The 20,867-nt window shown below is 40.5% G+C and overlaps 2 protein-coding genes across 3 annotated transcripts in view; one reads left to right on the forward strand and one right to left on the reverse strand.

Annotated features, from left to right (window-relative positions):
• Window positions 1–983, reverse strand: part of GSTCD (glutathione S-transferase C-terminal domain containing) — a 46,428-nt gene extending 45,445 nt beyond the window's left edge. The window contains exon 1 of the mRNA XM_030271632.4: window positions 871–983. The gene's annotated coding sequence lies outside the window, so the exon portion shown is untranslated. The remainder of the gene's footprint in view (window positions 1–870) is intronic.
• On the forward strand, window positions 905–18,284 carry INTS12 (integrator complex subunit 12). Of its 2 annotated transcripts, none has more exons than XM_072928546.1 (8): window positions 905–983; window positions 1,026–1,067; window positions 7,298–7,461; window positions 9,313–9,459; window positions 9,990–10,177; window positions 13,886–14,045; window positions 15,352–15,504; window positions 17,312–18,284. In XM_072928546.1, exons 3-8 carry the CDS (start codon window positions 7,306–7,308, stop codon window positions 17,891–17,893), a joined length of 1,386 nt encoding a protein of 461 aa, XP_072784647.1. In that variant the 5' UTR covers window positions 905–983; window positions 1,026–1,067; window positions 7,298–7,305; the 3' UTR covers window positions 17,894–18,284. The 2 variants fall into 2 exon arrangements, with proteins under 2 accessions (XP_072784647.1, XP_072784648.1); XM_072928547.1 differs by lacking the exon at window positions 905–983 and adding an exon at window positions 5,626–5,774 and having other exon boundaries at window positions 1,041–1,067.
• Window positions 18,285–20,867: the final 2,583 nt, after the last annotated feature.

The following is a 20,867-nucleotide window of genomic DNA, read 5'->3' on the forward strand; positions in this document are numbered from 1 at the left end:
TGAAAGGAAAAAGATCAAAAAGATCCTATTTATTTGTTGGTTACTACACAGTAAAACAGAACTTCTGATAAGTAGGCGCGTTAGCATTTGAGAAACGTTTAATATAATGCCACTTAAAAACGCGGCAAACATTTAACTTAGTGCAAAGCATTATTTGTGCTTTAAGGCACGTCACTTGAGAGCCTGCAGCTGTATTTCTATCCAAGACGACGCATTTACTGCACGCGTTCAGGGCCAGCCCTGCTCAGAAGGGGGAAACACAGAAGAGCTTCGGACCCGAACTGCAGGCGGGTCTGCAAAGGAAGAGAAAGTTGTGGTCGGTTCTGGAGAGCCAAATGAGGGCGGGACACGGGGGACAGAGCCGGGACATGGGGACAGAGCCAGGATACGGGGACGGAGCCGGGATACGGGGGGACAGAGCCGGAACATGGGGACAGAGCCGGGATACGGGGACAGACAGAGCCGGGACACGGGGGACAGAGCCGGGATACGGGGGGACAGAGCCGGGATACGGGGGGACAGAGCCGGGACATGGGGACAGAGCCGGGATACGGGGACGGAGCCGGGATACGGGGACAGACAGAGCCGGGACACGGGGGACAGAGCCAGGATACGGGGGCACAGAGCCGGGATACGGGGGACAGAGCCGGGACACGGGGACAGAGCCGGGACTCAGGACGGCAGCACACGCCTGAGCTCGGCTACTGCAGAGAGCGACACCACCGCAGCACAGCTCCCTCGCAGCCCCGCTCCCTAAAGCTCTGCTCTCAGCTGCTCTCGGTGCCCACGCAGCGCTGCCAAAGCAGCCCCGAGGCTCTGGCACCGCCACCTTCCCTCCATCCTGCCCCTTCTCCCGCTCCCTGTCCTTACCCGGCCCGGCCGCTTCCGCCCCGGCTCCGCCCCTTCCTGCGCCTCCCCGGCCCGCGCACCGCCCGGAACTGCTGCGCGGGGACTGCGGTGCCGGCGGACCTGCCTGGCAGCCTTCCTCCTCCTCCTCCTCCTCCTCCTCCTCCTCCTCCTCCTCCTCCTCCTCCTCCTCCTCCTCCTCCTCCTCGTTCTCGTCTCCGGTGAGACACCAGCGGGCGCGGAGAGGGGACTCGAGGGCGGAAGAGAGGATCGGGAGGAGGAAATTTGGAGTGGGAAAGGGGGAAGGAAGAGGGCGACTGGGAGGGGGCAGAGAGCGACTGGGAGGATGAAGGCAGAGGGGAGTGGAGAGAGGGAAGAGGGGGTTTGGGAACAGGAAGAGGGGATTTTGGGGTTGGGAGGGGAAGAGGGGTTTGGGAGCGGGGAGGAGGAGGGAGATGGCGAGAGAGAAGAGGGGTCTGAGGAAGAGAAAAGGAATTTAGGAGGGGGGAGGAAGAGAGGTTTGGCAGCGGGAAGAGGCATTTGGGAGGAGAAAAAAGGGGTTGGCAGAGGACATTGAGGGCAAGGTTGGATGGGAGAAATAGGATGTTGGCAGGAGGGAGGAAGGGGGAGCCCTTAGGCACATCTGGCCGCTCTTCCCCTCGGGCCCGGGTGAGCTTTGGGTGTCCTGTGGGGCAAAAATGGTTGTAGGAGGGTGGCATTTTATTCTTTTGAGCATCCTAAAGTGTTCAGATGAGAGGCCTTCCCATCTTTGGTTAAAAGAAATCCCAGGGAGAAATTTGCAGCAAGTAGGTTGCGGAGGGTCACGTCGTGGCTTTGGTGTAACTGCTTCAGAAATTCATTTTTGACTAAAGTTTTCTTCTCTCTCTGAGACATGATACCCAGGAATTTGTACACTTGATAAGTATCAGTGTGGACGTTGAATAATGCAAAGGTGAAAAGAGTAGTGAGGGTGTACTCAATTTGCCAGTGTTTTAAGCCAATGAGCACTGTCATGTTGAAACATCTTCAGGTCCATTTTCTGTAGAATATTGAAGCTCAGTGGTAGCAGGGCTTAGCAAATCTCAGTTGTGCAGGTGCAATTATCACAAAATATCCTGAGCTGAAAGGCACTCACAAGAATCATGCCATTTTATCAGGAAAGGGATTTACAAGGAAAATACATCACCACTGCTGCATGGAAGAAGTTTGTTAGTGACAGCAGACACAGATAAGGGTCGAACAGTTGATGTCTTCTTTGTCACAGACTTGACCTATAAGGTCTCACAGGGCCTTTTGCCACAAGGCAGAGCTTAAGGAGAGGAGGAACTACGAGTTGTGGAAGAGGATTGAAGTAGGATTGTTTCCTTGATAAGTCCATGGGCCCAGGTAGACTTCATTCAAGAGTGCCAGCAACTGACAGCGTCTTCACAAAGCTGCTTTCTGTCATCTTTTAAAGGCCATGAGACTGGGATAGATCCCAAAGACTGGAGAAAGGCAAATCTTATCTTCATAAAGGGCAAGAAAGACAAGCAAGAGAACTACAGACGAGGTCTGCCTCATTCCTTTCTCCTGTGAAAAGATTGTGGAGGAAGCCATTTGTGTCAAAAGAAAGTAGAAACTGGGAAGAGCCAGATCTACCAAAGATAAATCATGCCTGATCAATTGGCATGACTAAATAACTAGATCTGGAGATGGAGGGAGTGTTGGATACCATCTGCTCTGGGCTTAGGGGGATATAATGGAAGCTTGAATTTTCCTGAGGGTATTAGTGGAAAGATATAGAGCCAGTCTTCATACTCACATGCGCAGTGAAATGAGAAAATGAGAGAAAGCACAACTTAAAACCTCCAATTCAAAGCAAGGAAATGAAGACAGTGAGGCATTGGGACAGGTTGGCCAGAAGGATTTTTGCATTCCTGTCTTTGGAGATTTTCAGGATCCAGCTGGAAGAGTCCTGAGCAAGCTGGTCTGAAGTCAGTGTTGACTTTGCATTGAACAGGAGGTTGCACAGGGTGACCTTGTGGGGTCCCTTCCACAAGGAATGATTCTGTAATCCTGAAAGAATTCACTGTTTTTGTGGAGAAAACAGCAAATGTAGGGCATTAATGTATTTTTTAAAATATTGGATAAACTGTTTGCAGTGATATTGATTGGAATACTAATTTAAAAGAACATTCTAAAATATGTTGTAGAATAGAATGTAAAATTAAGGATGCCAGTACTAGCAACTCCATAGCAGGAGATCTTATACGTGTCTCAAAAGATTCTTTGAAGACGATGACAAGGAAATTAGAACGGATTAATACAATTGTTCTCATTAATACAGTTATCCAGACTACTGAAGTGCGTGAGTTTTGAAATGTCCCTTGTGGAAAGTAACTGAGAAATTATTCTGTCATAAATCAAATGCTGATTAAGGTAGTTAAGTAGCTGAAAATAGAAGTTAATTTTTTCCTGCTTTTAAGATTTTCCTAGATCTACTTTCTTCAGACTCATCAGGTCTGAAAGTGACCTGGAAGAGGCGTTATTGGTAAATAAGGAAAATCTGCCACTGTCACTGTTAATAGATGTAGTCAGGAAGAGGGTAAATTCTGAGGAACAGAAGGATCCAAAGTGACAGGGAAAAGTAAATTCGTTTTATGGTGGTAAACAAAAAACAGTGCAATGAGTGTGTTGGAAGGAATTATAAGCTGTTGATTCATGTGACTCTGTTTTAAGGTAACTGCTACAGATCTTGAAGGTAGCTGAAAAGGATATGTGAGTGAAAGGCCTTTTAATCATAAGTGGCAGTAAAAAAAAAAAATATTGATGAGTTTATAAAAGTATGGCATAATAGCAGAAGACTTTAACATCATTGCAATATAAATAGAAGATGTGTACTTTCTTTGAAAAACATCTTTAGTAGTATATGTGCCTCAGAAAATAATAACAGGAGTTCAGAAACAGATGGTTGAAAGTATGACCTTATCTGAAAATGTAATGGAAGTAGATCCATTTAGCTGCAAGTCATGATGAATAAGACAATACATGGGCAGGTGTGCAAAACAGTAGATGGTAAATGAATGAAAAAAAAATAAGAGGGCTCCTACACCCTATATATCTAATAAGTCTTAAATTGGAAGACTGCATATTCTGTAGAGTGCGCAGTTAAGGTTGATTGTATTTGGCAGAAGACAATGGTATACTCAAGAAATGAGAGCATCCAAAACTTCTTATATGTTTTAAAGATGACAACTCACTGATTAACATGTATGTTTCCCCATGGATTTAGATTGTCGCCATTGAGCAAGAAAGGACACAGATTCACCAGAAGGCTGGTTTGCACAACAGCCTTTAATACAAAAAGCTCTCCTCTTTTATAGACAGCTTTGACACATTCCACCTGATTGGCTAACAAACAAAAGCATCTTTCTCACAAACAGTCCTTGAGAAGAACAGAAAAACAGAGTAGGAAAACACCACCTGCAGGTTGTTCATAAAAGTTATCATAGTTTCTTTACAACTCCCTAAAAGTTTCACAAGTTCACTGTGAGAAAACGAATCTTGTTTTCTCGCTCTCTGACCAGGCTGTCACATCCGCCTTTAGGTCACTTAGAATAGTCCACCTTGGGAGGTAACAGAGATCTAGGTTGAGAAAGGTGCTTTTAGGGTTAGACTGATGGGTGAACACTGGGCTGCAAGAGAATGTGCTTGCTTGGTGCAAAACTTGTTCTGCTCAGGGTTCAAAGGTTTTAACGCAGCCCTCTGATCTCACAGCTGCATTATCAGTCTAATGCAGAAAAGACAGTGTCATACTCACTCTTTTCTAAACAGCATTTGAATTATTTCCTGTACAAAGATTCCACTTCAAGAGGCAAGTCAAGGAAGTCTGTCTTGCAGAATAGCCTGTGGCATCATCACTGAAATGCTCTGCTGTCCTTGTCTCAAAGCTGTCACTTTGCTGTATGCTGACTTGACAGCCATACAGGAGCAGTTTGTGCATGAAAACATGAATGAATGAAATTGGATCTTAGGTTTATAAGTGTCAAACCACTGGTTGATACTTAGAAATGGTTTGATCTGCAAACATCTGGAAAGGGCCTCTACCAAAAGCAATAATTTGCCTTTTGGACCAGGACAGATATTGTTAGTAGCCTCTTTGACAGCAGTGTTGCTATGGTCCCATAAGGAGAGCATAATTATCAATTTGCTTTTTTCAGATAATGCTATTTTTAAGACAGTTGTTGATGTGTTCATCTTTCCATTGAAGATGGATCTCCTTCTCTAACTCACTAATAGATTTTTTTAATTTGAAAATACATGCCTAAACTGAGCATACTTGAACTGTTTACTAAGCCCAGTTTCCTCTCTTCTCTTGAGAAATTTCCTGTGATATGTTAGTTGTAGACATAGTAGCCTGGGACATTATAATTGTCCTCAAGAACAGAAAGAATTGCTGCAATTACCTAGCAAATAAAAGAATAAGTGTGGAGAACCCTTTGGAAAATTGGGGTTTAACAGTCCCTTTCAATATATGTTTTTAAAAAGCTAGAGCTAGAAACAAAATCTGGGAGGTGTTACCTTCAGAGACATGAAAATTTAATTACGTTTACATTTATTCTCAAAATATTAGAGAATGGCTGTGAATGGCTGTTGAGGCTGCCTCTTTGTACACAAGTATATATTCCTAGTAGAATTCCTCTTTTGTTGAGAGAAGAACTTGAAGGATATTGTTTTTAACAGGGAGTTCTACAAAATTTCTGAAATTAATGTATCAATTCTGCGGTTTTCATTCAACAGAGGATTTAGCAGAGTCCTGGTTTAAGAGTGTGTGGTCCTGACACTTGGAAGGCATGTTCACTGAACAAAGAAATGTGGGACATAATTTACCCACAGATCTCAAGAGCAGCCTGAACACATATCAGAGGTAGATGGATAAAGGAAAGAGGGTATGTGCTTTCTGTGCTCTGTGAATTCACTTTTTGCAGTCATCAGAGAGAGGCGGAATTGCCGGGATGGGGCTTGCGCTGCAGTCTGTGCTTGATCAGTGACACAGCCGAGTAGCTGGTGTGTGGCACTTCCTGGCAGAAGTTCTGTGGCCACCAGAAAATGATTTGTCAAGTAGCAAAGATTAAGGAAGAGAGAAGGGGCTCTTGAAGAGGTTTCTTAACTCTCTGCTGGGTCCATTGATAAAATCCCTATGAAGTTCTGTATGTTGAACCCCTTGATGATCTCAGTCAAGTGATTCTCTGGTGTCTCGTGAAAGCTCAGCATGAGATAAAGGTTCCTGGGGACTGGTAGGCAGGTGTTGAGGGAGCAGCCTGCCAGTGCTGGTGTTTTGGCCAGAGAGGTAAAAGTTCACTGCCATGAATATCAAAAGGAATTCATGAGACAAAACCTGAGAAGCTTCAGCTGAAAAAGCTGTCCAGACAGTGCTTTTGATGAAAGAACTGATAAAAGGCTTTTCAAGAATGTCTTCTAGATTATTGTAGGTAAAAACTCAAACCTACAAACATCCTGATTTTAAATTAGTCTTAAAGGGACTATTAACAATAACATTTCTCATACATTTTTAAAAAAGATCAGGAAACTTCCCATGTTATTTCTTAAATTATTAATTATTGTTTACTGATTTAAGTTAGGTATCTATCTTTGTAGGAACAATTTGTGGTGTAAATGCTGTTCCTTAGAGTTTTTTAAAGAAATTAACACAGTGCACCAGAGTGCAGGAATGCTATGAGGCAAACAGTTTTTTAAAGCTGTTGTAACCTTTTCCTCAGTTTATTCAATTTCCATGGACATTGTGGCATCTCGCAGCTCTAGATAGTCATTATCTGACATTACACTTAAGACTGTCACATGAGTATGTGGATAGGTCACAATCTGAGTTACAAATTTTTTCAGTGTTTCAGCTACATTTAAAAATGTATTTTTCAGCTATTTTATATATATATAAAATAATACACTAGCTGTTTATATCTTATATGCTACAATGAGCTGGTTTTTTTAGAAGTTTCAAAAGTTAATTTTTCTACAAGTAAGATTTTTCCTAGTTGCTCTTAAATGATCAACAAGGTAGAAATCACTGTATGTGCAAAAAGTGTTAAGGAGCAGGGCAGTAATTGCTTTTCTTGATTTTAATATTTGTTTTGCATACTTTTCAATATTTTTATATATGAAATATCAAGAGTATGGATTTTTTTTCATTTATGTAAGATGAGTTTCATTTCTGAATATCATATATGCCAAAGAATGAATTTGACATTCAAGATGTCCAGTCATATTCTAAGTTCTGCAGCACTGAAGCTCACAGTTATCGTCTAATGATAGTTAATTCAGATATAATCCTTGCTGTGGTTTAATATAATTTCATTTTAAAAATAAAAGAAATTTTCTATTTGCCACATGTTGTTTGAATTATGCTCCATGTGAATAAAGTTGTCATTGTTTTTTCTTTTAACTCACTTTGAAGACACAACTATGGCTGCTACAGTGAACTTGGAGCTGGATCCCATTTTTCTGAAAGCCCTGGGCTTTTTGCACTCAAAGAGTAAGGACTCTGCTGAAAAGCTGAAAGCACTTCTTGACGAGTCGTTGGCCAGAGGAACTGACTCGAGCTATCGTCCCTCTCAGAAGGTACTGGTGTTAGGGAGCACGGCTGCTTTTTGTGTGCCTTAATAAAGCTCCTGCCATTCCTGGTTCCTCTTTTACAGCTGAAAGGTTAAAAGAGAGTCAGAAGTTGAGGAAAAAGTAATTATGGAGTGTTCATATTCATCATATTCATCATTCCCCTTTTCCATACAACATAATCCATTCAATTAATGGAAGTTAACGTGAAGAAAATCTCTTTACCTTGTTGATCCACCAAGACTTAAAAGAGATATTCAGTATTATATCAGACATGTTGTGTAACGTGCCCCCAAACTTATATATTTCTGCAGTTACATTTCAGAGCTAAAAGTTCTTTAAAACATAGATTACCTTTGCCATAGAGAAATAAGGAACAAAATAAGCTATTTACCAATAAAGCTGTATCTCTTTCCTTGAAATTCTGTTGATGAAATCATATGAGAAAAACACCAAATGGTTCAAAACAGAAATTATTTGCAGGCTGAAACCATTGCTGTCCAATGGACAAACATTACTTTTTATCTACTGAAAATCACTGAACACCTGCTAGAGAGAGTATTTGACTCTGAGATGAGCGTATGGAAATAACCAAGCAGGGACATCCTTGTGCTGCTGTGCATTGCCATATGGATAATGAGGTCTTGTTCTCCCCTGGGATGCCTGCATGTCAGCCTGCTGTGTTCTAATGATGGTCTGTATGCTGATACATTTGCAATATTTCATTTCTACGTGCCTCCAAATAACTGAAAGGCACCAGTACCGCTCAGCATACATCATAATTTACTGTGTGGTTCATTCTGGTAACTCCCTGAAACCTAACGCAGGTCTCAAAACTCTCAAGTGCCCTTTATCTCAGAGCTCAAAGAAGTGTGTGGTTTAAAGATGAAGCAGGGAGCCAAATAACACTGCAAAGAGGTTTGGGAAGCCAGTTCTAATAACAGCTTGGCTGGAAGTCACCTGCCCTCAGGTGAAACTGAGGCTCAGGCCAGAGGAAGAAATCTTTTGTTCTCTTTTCAGTATATATCTAATATCAGCAGGACTGCAAAGGTCAGAAATGAAAAAAAGTTACAAGCATTCCTTTCCTTGCATTTGCAGGCTGCAGGGTGAATTTGTGGCTGACCATGAAATCCAAGAGGAGAGTAGGGAACACAGGATTACCACAGTCAAGTCAAGGAACTTTGGAGGGCTGAAGCTCAGGCCTTAGGGCCTGTCCCAGTATACAGCAGAGACTTGCTCCCATCTTACCAGCTGAGAGGGGTACCTTGCTCGTGCCCATCAGTGTGACTGGTCACTCATTTACAGAATCTCCTGATTATTATCCATTTGCTGACATGAATGTGTCATTAGTGATCACCATTGATTTCTGCTGAAATCTAAATTTATTATTCTGATAGACAAATATGGACTGAGATTAAGAGGAGGTCAATATTTGTCGCCATGAAGGAATGAATTATTGATGTCTGGTTATATCAGTTGTCAGTTTGTGTTTTTAGCTTATATGGAATTTTGTCCTTAGAACTATCTGAAAATTCATATTCATTGCCTCTTTGAATTTTAAAAGCAGAATCTCCTTTTTAATTAATGTTCCAAAGAGGATCTGTCTTTGGAAAAGGAATATCTTTTCCTCAGAAAGGTGAGTGGTAAGGGAAGATTTTATTAATTCTCTGCAATGTAAATGCTAATTTGTTGATGTGATATGAAAATATTTTAAGAAATGGGGTTTTTTTTTAGAACGTGTATATGAAGATGATCAGTGTTGTATGGCATATTATTTGCCCGTCCTTTTATCTCACTAATTGCAAATTAGGTAGAAACTCAGTAGCAGAATTTGGCTGCAATTTTTGTTTCTGTTTCCAGGAAGTAGAGCAACCAAAAGTATCTGTCACCAAACCCATTAAGCAAGAGCCTAAAGCTTCATCTAGTTTGCCTTCTGGCAACAACAATGGCAAGCCCACTGCATCAGAAAAGGTGAAAAAAGAAACAGAAAAGAGATCTGCAGATAAAGTAAGTTATTTTTGTTCTCTAGTGAAATAACTTGGTTAATAAACCCAAAGGTGTTTTAGACAAAAGCTCCCCCTTTCAACTCATCTTCAACTCATCTAGACTTTGAGCTACATTAACCAGTCATGTTGCCATTTAGGCAATCTAACAAATGTCTTCTTGTAATTATTCTGTGATTGTTTTCCCTCTCATTGTGGGGAGGCTGGACTTAAAGGGTGCCTTCCAAACCATTCTGTGTTTTAAATCCTATGAGATAATCTCATATGAGCTCATAAAAGATTACTAAAATGTAGCAAGTTGAAATATGATATTCCCAAAGCTTTGCCAAGGATTTTGAGGTGAAGTGCAAAAAGGGGCTTGAGCTTCTAGTTCATAAATATTTTGAAGAAAATATGTAATTAAAGAAGCACATTGTGTGTACGCTGGGTAAAGTATACCTTCTTACACTGTTCATATAATTGTTCCATTTTAACTCATTTTAATAATCTGTTAGCTTGTTGTATTTTCACATTCTCTGTGTGTGTGTTTAATAGACAAAAGGGGATCCTGCTGAAGGAGCTGATGCACCAAAGAAGCCCAGGGTAGAGAAGCAAGAGGCTCGTTCCTCTCCTATTACAGTTCAGACAAGCAAGGATTTATCCATGCCTGATTTATCTAGCTTTGAGGAAACCAGTGCTGATGACTTTGCCATGGAAATGGGATTAGCCTGTGTTGTTTGCAGGTAAGTCAATCTTGCTTCTTTCCAGCTAGGTATAGTTACTTTTTTTTTAATTGTGTATCACTGAGATAATGCTTCTCAAAGTTTTTATTCCAGAAAGCACTTAATCACTTAATATCCAAAATTGATAATACATTTAATGCTCCTTCATGAATCAGAATGGTTTCTTGAAAATGGAAATTTTAGAAAATGAACCAGCTTTTTTTCTGCAGGAAAGGACGAGTGAAAAATAAAACTAGATAAGATGCAAAACCTATAATAACAAATACATTTTTCAATTACTGGAAAACAAAATATTAATATCTAGCAATAAACATTTTTTTTAAAAATCAGTTCTCATTTGAAAGCACTTTCAGGTGGTATTACTGTGAGATCTGTATGTGTTGCTCTTCTTTTTCTAATCATTTGACATTAGTTTACACGTAGCCATGTTTTATCAGCAAATATATCTTGCAGTGAAGACAGGTTGTTTTTAGGTTCCAGTAAGGTCTCTAAAACTGGACTTATTAACATGGTACTAGCAGTCCATTTAGTGTTAACAGATGTACGAAATACTTTTGAATAACTATCCTAGGATCAAGTCACTCACATCAGGATTTTGTTTCAGAGATAATTTATATCCTTGCTAGGCCCAAGTGCTGCCAAAGGGAACAGTTTGGCTCTCCCAATTGTACCTCCTTCCCTGGACTGTTTAGGGGAGGGTGTATTGTCAGTACAGTTTGTGATCAGCTGGATCAGCTCTCCACGTGGTTTTTTCAGTAGGTTTGTGTTTCAGTTAGCTCAGCAAGAATAAATTCTTATGCTGGCACATGTATGGATGCAGGAGTGTAGAGCCAGGACAGAGAAGAGGGACAGGCCTTCTGGCAGCAGTATGTATTTGAACTCAGCTTGAGTCAGTTGGGAAACAGTGTCCTATAATATTATTCTATCATCATTTCCATGCTCGTTCCTGTTGTGGAGATAGGGAAGTGTTGTCAGTGCACAGAGGATGAGTTTCTGTAGTTACAGATGATTATAGTGGTGACCAGCTGGGGACTGATGGGATTTCATGTTATTCCCATGTGTTAGCACAAGTATTTAGTTTTTTATTATAGACATTGAAAAGGGAAGAAGTATATAAATATCTGAACTTCACCTTTTTTCCTGCAAATTCTATTTTTCCTGTCTCCTAAAAGAGGCAAAGCCCCATTTAGTGGTATGTTAAAATGCTACTAAAAATAGTAAGGTATTACCTTGTTTGGTAGGAGGGAATAATGAAGTTTTGTTTATACAGTCTTGACCTGCTGTGGATGATTAATTCTGTGTCTTCAATAGCAAAGCAAAACACTTGCAGGCATTATGAGAAATGCCTCCAAAGTAAAGAAACAGAAGAAAGAAAATGCAACTCCTGTGCCCAGTGTAGCCAAGACTTTGAAAGGCACAGGCCAGATACGTGGTTCCATTAGCTGTTCTACAATCCATGTTTATTTAACCTGGTGGCTGAAGGCTTTGCTTCTACCCATTCATGGTCACCAACTCGAGTGTTCTTGCAGAAGATGTCTCTACTCTGTCTAACTAAAATATCTCTGATGCCAGACAGAGGGAGAAGCACTACTGGGGAAGGAGCAACTCATTAGAGAGTGGCAGCAGTCACCCCAACACTGTGGATTGTTTCCATTTTACATGGAACCTGCTGAAACTTATGTCACATGGTTGTCTGTCTCTAGCTCACACTGGACAGGATGTTTTTCAGAGGACTTGTGCTTTAAAGTTCTGATTTCAGCACATTGGTCAGACAGTATTCCTCTATTTATTGCACACTTTTTGGGGTAATATCTTGAGCCAAAATAATAACATCTCTGCACATTTTTAAAATGACATCTTTTAATAACTAATTATTCAAACAGTTGTGAATGAAAACATGTCAAATCGCAGAATAGGTGGAGTTCATAGCAAAAGAGTTTATATTTATATTGCTTAAGAAGACAAGCTAACAAGAACCCAGCTTTGGGTTTGCAAATGCAAAAAAGTGCTTTTGAATATTAACTATTCCTTTTTATAGACTTAAAAACTAAGGCAGAGGCATGAAATGTTTCTTCAAGATTTGCCAAGTGTCAAATGTATTCTCATAGTGATTAGGTGTAATTATTGTTGATGCCTGTGGTGTTTTTCTTCTTGTTCTTTTATATAAAGTTAGTTATTCTTTTTTACTAAGTTAGGCAGTAGTCTGGGAAAAACAGGACAACTTACCAGTTATGGAGGCTCCTCACTGGCTCCTCACTGGCTCCTCACTGGCTCCTCGGTTGTACAAGGAGGAAATACCTCACAAAGTTTGTCAATGATAGCTAAGTTTTCGTCCCAAAAAATTTTTTTTAAAAGACTGGTTTGGAAATAACAACCTCATTTTCTATGAATACTTGTTTGATTGGTTTATTTTTGAAGGTAAAAAATCATTAGGTTTGTTTGTTAGTTTTCTTACAATTTTAAAGTAAGTGGTTTAACTTGTTACTGAGCATGAAGAGTTCATCGGTTTTTAATCAGTCGGGGATTGGTTTTTGTAATTTTAAAATAGGGTGAGTCTCCCTTCTTGAGACTATCTGTTCTGATCCAGTTTATTTAGGAATAAAAAACAAACAAAATATCTTTTAAATATCCTGAATGTCAAATAATGGACCTTAGAATTTCAGAAAGGTTTCCCTTTCTCTTTTTAAGTAGCTTGTTTAAAAGAGAAATCTTTCTTATAGAATGTTCCAGTACTTATGTGGACAATACCTTCAGACTTTGTTTTTCTGTTATATAAAGAAATAAGGGATTACCTTTCCCCATGTATCTACAAATAGAGTTTCCATGGTTACCTGGGTACCTGCTCCTCGGGGATATGAGCAAAAGCAGCTTAGCAATTAAATAGCTTGATTTGTCATCTGAAAGAAGGAATCGTTAGGAAAATGGTATTTGGTTAATTCACAGGCAGACTCCCAGCCATGTATATATCACTAATGTGTCATTTATACAGCGTGATTACTTTCAGCAAGGCCCACACAAAATGAAGCCCTCATCACCAGCTTGCATGTTTGCTTCAAGGCAGGACTGCACAATTAATCCTTTCTATTCCATCTTGGCATGATTCTGGTATTATCTCAATTTCCACGTGTCTGTTTATGAGGTAGAGACCAAAGGGATGGCTAATAAAACATCTTCAAAGTAGCGTAGAGCTTGGGTGATGATGCTTTTAAATCCTGCAGCAGAAAGCACTCCTACATGCTTGTCATTGAGAAATTATTTGTTCTTGAACTGTACTGCTTTGCAGCTCACAGCAAAATTATCCAAATGGAGACTTTCCCTCATATGCTATTTAATGAGGAAGTCATAATTGGCATGCTGTGATGTATCCATAAAATGCCCAGGTGAACCAAAGCGGGAAAGACTTACATCTCTAATGTAAAAATTGAACAGGGAAATCAAGACTGTCATATACACATATTTAATAGAATTAGGAAGTCTTCAAATATCTTGAAAGAAATTACCTTTAAAAAATACTACATTTCTAAAATGTTAGTTAGGAAGAAGTGATACAGGAAGAAAAGGAGTACATTCAATTAGCCACAGGTAGAAAATATATGTGAAAGAAAAAATATTTTTATTTTTTATCTTAAGCCTTGCAAAGTTTTCAACAATTGGATAATCCTCTAAGTGCTTTCTCCCATAATCTGTTCTTAACTATTTGCTCTGCAGGCAAATGACAGTTACTTTTGTGAATCAGCTAGTGGAGTGTCAGGAGTGCCATAATCTCTACCACCAGGATTGCCATAAACCTCAGGTGACAGACAAGGAAGTGAATGATCCTCGACTTGTCTGGTATTGTGCCCGCTGTACCAGGCAGATGAAGAGAATGGTAGGAGTCAGTTTTTTGTCTCATGTGAGCACTATTTGAATACAGCAGGCTATTTCTACTGTGTAAGAATATTTCCTGGGTTAGATAAGTCTTAGGAAGCACATTGGAGAACCATTTTTCTCAGCAGTGCTTCCCTTGCTGCAGCTGTGGTTTTTAATGTAGCATTTCAAAGAGTATTCTGTAACGCACTTCTTAAATAAAGCTTTTTAAAAATCAGAAGGTGAATGAAGAAGAGTGAAATAGGATTGTTTTCTGCTTGGCAAGCAGAAGTTAAAACCTTTTTTTTTTTAATTTCAGGTGATACTCGGCTTTTAGTAATAACCCTGCAGTTTAAGTTTTGTTATCAGCTTTGGATATGAATGGTTCTTTTCCTGTAGGACAAGACTGCCAATTTCAGTCTGACGTGTTGAATGTTCTCAGGGTCAAAATTAAGCTGAGGGTAGCACATTTCAGTTTAAAAAAAAAAATTATAAAAAAAAGTGCCTTTATTTTTATTTATCTGCATGACTGAACAATATCCTACCAGATTCCCACTCATCTCGTTATGAGAAAGAAACATAAGAGCTTTGGGTGCATGCATCAGTAGTGACTTTAGTTCTGATGTTTTAAAATCACACCCAAGATTACAGAAAAATACAGCACAAAATGTGTTTTGAAACTGTTTTGCGATAACTAGCAAGTGTTACCTGTTGGAATTGCTCCACTAAGAAACAAGGAAAGAAGGCAAAGTAAGATCCTGGCCTAGGATGTACCAACATTGACTGAAATACATGATTATTCTGATGATCATCAGGCCTTTGAACTCAGAGGAGTGTTTGCTGGAGGTCAGTTCCTGCGCAGAGTAGCCAGTTTTGCCACTGAGCAGTTACTTTCAGTATGTCCTTTCCTTTTTTTGTTTTGGCATGAATTCTGCCGTTTTACCTGCCACTTCTTACCAGGCTCTTGCAGTCTACATCCCAGTACTGCTGGACTGTGTCCTTGTCTTCTGCAAGTTCACCTGTCTTTGCCTTATTCCTGTAAAGACCCAGTGCTTTCCTGCTCTCCAAGCATCAATACTGCCACTGTTTCCACACTGAAATAGCAAGTTCTGTTCAGGATGCTTTTTGGCTGGACCCTGTCTCCAGTACCATACCCAGCACATCTCCACATCCCCTGTTGCCTCATTTCTCAGGGGCCATTAAACCTGAAATTGTAAAGGCTAGATTGCAATCTTAAAATGCTCATGCCTTTTGTTAACAGTCAAAACAGTCCATGTTATGTGGCCTGTAACTTACTGAGGGTGTTTTTTTTCCTACAATTTACACAGGCTCAGAAGACACAAAAACCACCTCAAAAACCAGCTCCTGCAGTGGTTTCAGTTGCACCAGCTTTGAAGGATCCATTGGTCAAGAAACCAGAAATCAAGTTAAAACCTGAGACCCCACCAGCTTTTCTGGCATTCAAGAGAACAGAAGTCAAGGTAATGTAGTTTAAATTTACCAGAGGAAGAGTTTGTTTCACTGCAAAGATAATAGGGTTTTTTCAATTAGACCAATTTTTTCACATTAGAACCATAATTGAAAATAGTCTCTTATACTATGTGGACTGAGTGGTAGCAGAGCGTAGTGGGTTTGCATGAACACTGAAAGAATAGGAGGAAAAAAGCCTCACTTCATGTGTGGATGCCCCATCTCTGGAAGTGTTCAAGGCCAAGCTGGGTGGGGCTCTGAGCAGACTGGTCAAGTGGAAGGCATCCCTGCCTATGGCTGGGGGATTGGAACTAGATGATTTTCAAAGTCCTTTCCACAGCCTGAACAATTCTATGATTCTATGAATTGTATAAAATACATTATTTGCTCTTTCTAATCAAGTAACATATGTGTATTTTGACACTTGGAAGGCTTTTTCTCATGGCAACAGTGGTCCTGACTGTGCTGGATTTACACTTGAATTTGATGATCTTGAAGGTCTTTTCTAGTCTAGATGGTTCTGTGATTCCATTGTAGGGAAAGTGTTGCTGACTCTGTGAGATTTAATTTAGGAGCTTCTTAAATATAATCTGATCTAGGAGGTGGCATTCCTGCCCATGGTAGGAAGGTTGGAACAAGATGATCTTTTAAGGTCCTTTCCTGCCCAAACCATTCTGTGATTCTCTTCTTTAATTCTGTGTTGCCTCATGTTTCTGTTTTTCCAAGTTAAAATATTGAGTAAAGGTCAAATTGGTCAAAGGCGGTAAACCAGAAGCAGTGTAATAAAAAACAGAGTAGTCTAATAAAGCATGACCTTTTCTTAGGAAAATATAGTTTTATCTGAAAATTAAAGCATTTATTCATGTGCTCAAAGTTATATTTGCCATTGCTTTGCCTGGATGCAAACCATCATGAATACTAGGATGGGTATTGCTCTGACATTTAGCCTTGTGAATGACTTTTTTCACCCCAGCAGAATTATTTATGTGCCTAAACAGGTTGTAAGAACTGGGGCCTGATTTCTTCCATCAAATTTACTGTCTAGAATTTGTCTGGGTATAGTATAAAAGGAGTATTACTTTAATAGAGAGATTTCGTTTTTGCTTTGACTCTGCCATTTGGTCTAACTCTGATTTAAATCAACAAATTATCTTCACCTGAAGCCTGGGAATAGTAGGGTTTAAGGTGTGGGAACTCAGTGTGGATAACACAATGCTTCACAGGCAAAGGGAACCCATGTTTGCCGAAAGTTTGTCTTTTGCAGTACCTGAATGGGAAAAGACTATAAGATAGTATTTTTTTTAATTCTCTGTGGTACAAGTTGCTCAGAATCAAGAAGAAAGGAAACAGTTTAGATCCTGCTACTTCAACAGTTTCTTAAAATAAACGCAATACTTAATTGCTCAGTGTCTGATTTTTGGCTGAGCATCTGTCAGCTTGTTGAAAAGTGACACCTGGTAACAACAGTAAACAAATAAAAAAGAAGACAAGCCACCACCTTTTATATAGTTCACAAATTTGGGCTTTTATTGTTTATAAATAAAACAAATCACAGTGCTGATCAGTAGCTACTAAGTGTACAGAAGAAAGGGGAGAAAGGATACTATGTTCTTTGTGCCTGGGAGATTAAAAACTGGCTGCACCTGGCATCCTTTCCTGTTCTTGTTAGTACTTTTCAACTGTGGTGACCAGTGATGAAATATTGTCCACTCGCTGGGTGTTCCTGGGAAAAGAACTGAATCAGAGGCTCAGTGTATTCCTGCTGCGATGTGTTACACAAATAGAAGCTGCTATAATAAGAATGCTTATTTTTTTTAGACCTCAGCAGCAGTTTCGGGGAACTCTGCCAGTACAAGCGTTTCCTCTTCAGCAACGAGCGGCCTTACAGGATGGGCTGCTTTTGCAGCCAAAACCTCCTCTGCCAACCCTTCAACTGCCAAACTGGGATCGACGGCGCAGAATGCCAGCGGGAAACCCGCAGCTTCCTCAAATAACCAGAAACCCGTGGGTTTGTCAGGGCTGGCGACTTCAAAGACAGGACTGGGGGCCAAAATAGCTTCTGCCAACAACAGCACAAACCCCGTTCAGCTGAAGCCTCCCCCGCCGCTGACCCTGGGCAAGACGACGCTGAGCCGCTCGGTGAGCAGCGACAACGTGAGCAAGGCGGGGCTGCCCAGCCCCAGCAGCGCCGCGCCCAGCGCCGGCGGCACGGCCGGAGGCGGCAACGGCGGCGGCGCCTCCGCGGGCGGCAGCGCGGCCGGAGCCGCCAAAGCCGCGGCCGACAGCGGCAGCCAGCCCGCCCCACTGAAGGGCCCGACCTCGCAGGAGTCCCAGCTCAACGCCATGAAAAGGCTACAAATGGTCAAGAAGAAGGCTGCTCAAAAGAAGCTCAAGAAATAGTCTGGCTGCTTGCTGATGTTGTTGGTTGTGGGCAGTGAAACAGCAGCGTCGGTGTTTTACTTAAAGGAAATCCCCCCAGGTACTGGACTGGAAGAGGTTAAATCAGGGAAGCCCAAACCTTACCTTATACAGAAGGTCAAACTTTAATAATTCTCGGAGTCCTTCTGCCTTTCCAAATCTGTGAATTGAATATGTTAGAGGAATTCATTATTACATGCTCCTGGTTTTGTAGCTCAAAGCACTGAAACTTGAAATTGTAGATGTTGGGTATTTTTTAATATTAAAACCCCACATTTGTGTAGATCCACATTTGTGTAGATACTTAATAAATTGAACTTGCTGAAACCATCATTCTTAAATGTTAATAATAAAAGGATTATTAATCTGGGAAGCCATTGCCACTCTTCTTTTTCCCCATATTCCAAAACTTAAAACGCCTCAGATGTTCAACATTGTGCGGTTTATTACCTCAAATTATAGAGCTTGTTAGAGGAAAAATACTTTAATGTAAAAATTTAACTGTTCAATAACAGTATTTAAATTGAGATTTTTGTTTGGCGGTTTGCTAATACAGTGAGAAACTTCAACTAAAAAGAACAGAAGAGAGTCAAAACTGTCTTCAAGTTTTCTTAAAATGTGGAGAACTATCCTGTACTTGAGGCATATCAGGTACTTCAGCTCTCCATTGTTACCCCTGAGCTGTTCTTCATGGTTTGTGCTCCCTCTCTTCGTACTAGCTGCTCCAGGTTGTTTTCAGCTTAGAACTGACTCAAGGTGGGCACTGGAAAATGACCTTGAGTCTTGCTCTCTGTGACCAGCATGTGGCAGTTTCCCTCCATTATTTCTGTGATGAGGGAAGCATCTCTAAACATGAAAACATATTGGACTGTATTGGGTTTCCATGGCCAATGTTATTTTCTTCTGATCATACTCTGATTTGATGGGTAATGGGTCACATTAATCTTCCCAAAGCCGAGTCTTGCCCATGACGGTAATTGGTAAGTGGTTTCTCACTCCCCTTATCTTGACCTATGACCCTTCCATCTTATTTTCTGTGCCCCCCTTCCCAGCTGAGGAGGGGAGTGAGTGACAGAGCAGCTGGGGTGGGCACCTGATGTCTGTTCATGGTCAACCCACCACACGGACTGGCACAGGTAAGTGATCTTTGCCGTGCTGTATTTTAAATGTGTGTAAAGCTTGATATGTGGCAGCTATTTCCCATACCTCATTTCCTGTCTCCACAATTAAGATTTATGCTAAAGTTCCTTAAACAGCCAAAGGAATAGTTTCATTTACTCAGGATTGCCTCAGCTGCCTGAATAATTTGCATATTTTTTCAGCTATTATTTCCTGTGGAGGGAAAAAAAAAAAAAAAGGTGTTATCTTTGTAGTGCCTGCAGCTTCCAGGGCTGTGTAAAAATATCAGCATTAGGAGGGGGAATCCAGAACTTTTACTGCTTTTTGATCGGCCCATCCTTCCTCCTTTCCAGCACAGAGGGTTTTTAATGGTAGCGTAGTAGGAAAAGACACTGATGCAGTTTCTATTGGCAAACAGAAGGTATATTTTCTTTCTAAGTATTAAGTGTTGCCTACACTAAAAAGTAGTGTGAAGATAGATTCTTTAAATGGCTGAGTGCTCCTGTGTGAAGTGTTCATTTCAGTAGTAAAACCTGCTCCCAGAGGAGTGTTCAAGGTGCTAGGTGCCTCTGTCTCGCCTCTGAACATACATAAAGCTTTGGTTGTGAAAGTGCAGGAGCTTACATCTCAACTGTGCCTATTACTTTAGGTACTACCAGTGGGGTGAACACAGGCAGAAAAAGAATGATCTTTGTTTTCACGTTGTGGTAGCTAGTGCCATTTATAATATTCTTCAGACCCGATTCATCTTTGCATCTATTACTCTGGCGTGGATGGACTGCCTCTCTTTTCCCTCTAATATGGCCAAGTCTGGCTGCACTCATTGATAGCACTGCATTAGCAAAATCTCCAATACAGGTACAGTTTGCATCAGCAAAAGACTTCCACTGTAACTTTCCCAGCTTCCTAAATGAAATACAAAGTCGTCTTCTGTTGGTATAAAAATGTCAGTTAGGATTGTGATTCTTTGAAGTATTTTATCAGAAAGGATTTATAGCACAGACCAGGTCTTTTAAATCAAGTGTTTAGCTTGAATATGTTAGATAGGCGCTGCTGAAAAATAGAGAAGATTGAAGGGAACAGTTGCTTTCTGCTTTGATGTTATAGTTAGGATGGAATTAACAACTGTATTTTCAGGAAAGGAGTCTGTTCTACAGGGTTGTTTGACTGAAGTCGTGTGTCAGGTTGAGGAGTGTAGTGTAGAGCAGGAAGAAGGAGTGCCCGTCTGAAGTTTGAGAAGCGTGCCTCCTATTTAGCAAAAATAACTGGAAAATAGTCCTGATTTTTCTATCCCCAAACCAAATTGCTCTGTGACTTATTATAAAAATAGCTACCTGACTTTTCTTAAATATTTTAGAATATTTAGTATTTTACTTCCACTTAAATAGGATGTTTTTTTCATAGATGCCCAATTTGTGATACCTTCAGTAATGTGAAATTATAGGTTACTTTGGTTCCATGAGTGCTGCTTCTGGCTGGACTAGGGGATGCTGGTGATACCTGTCTCTAAAACAAAGGTCTAACACAAGGCTCTATGATTTACAAACTTTTATCTACTTACAGCTCATAGTGGTCACAATCTCAGGAGCAGCGGGAAAAGAACAGAGCTATGCTGACATCTGGATCCTTGAAGAGTATTTTTAAACTTCCTTAGTATTTTTGATAGTGCTTGAAAAGTCTAACATATTGATCAATAAGGTAGGTGCATCCTAGAAATGCAGCATTTTATCTGAGGCAACTAACTTTCCTCTGCTAACTTTGCAGGCAGGTCTTGGATAGCATATAAAGCTCTTTGCTTCTGGAAAACATCGTGTTTAAAAAAGTAAGAAGAAACATC

This window comes from Taeniopygia guttata, chromosome 4 (assembly GCF_048771995.1).
Source record: "Taeniopygia guttata chromosome 4, bTaeGut7.mat, whole genome shotgun sequence".
NCBI lineage: Eukaryota > Metazoa > Chordata > Aves > Passeriformes > Estrildidae > Taeniopygia > Taeniopygia guttata.

What these genes read in the sequence shown, in the direction of transcription:
- INTS12 (XM_072928546.1), top strand. Translation starts at nt 7,306, where the DNA reads ATGGCTGCTACAGTGAACTTGGAGCTGGATCCCATTTTTCTGAAAGCC. An exon ending in AAAAGAGATCTGCAGATAAA is followed by an intron (nt 9,460 to 9,989) that starts GTAAGTTATTTT and finishes TGTGTTTAATAG; the next exon opens with ACAAAAGGGGATCCTGCTGA. An exon ending in TTAGCCTGTGTTGTTTGCAG is followed by an intron (nt 10,178 to 13,885) that starts GTAAGTCAATCT and finishes TTTGCTCTGCAG; the next exon opens with GCAAATGACAGTTACTTTTG.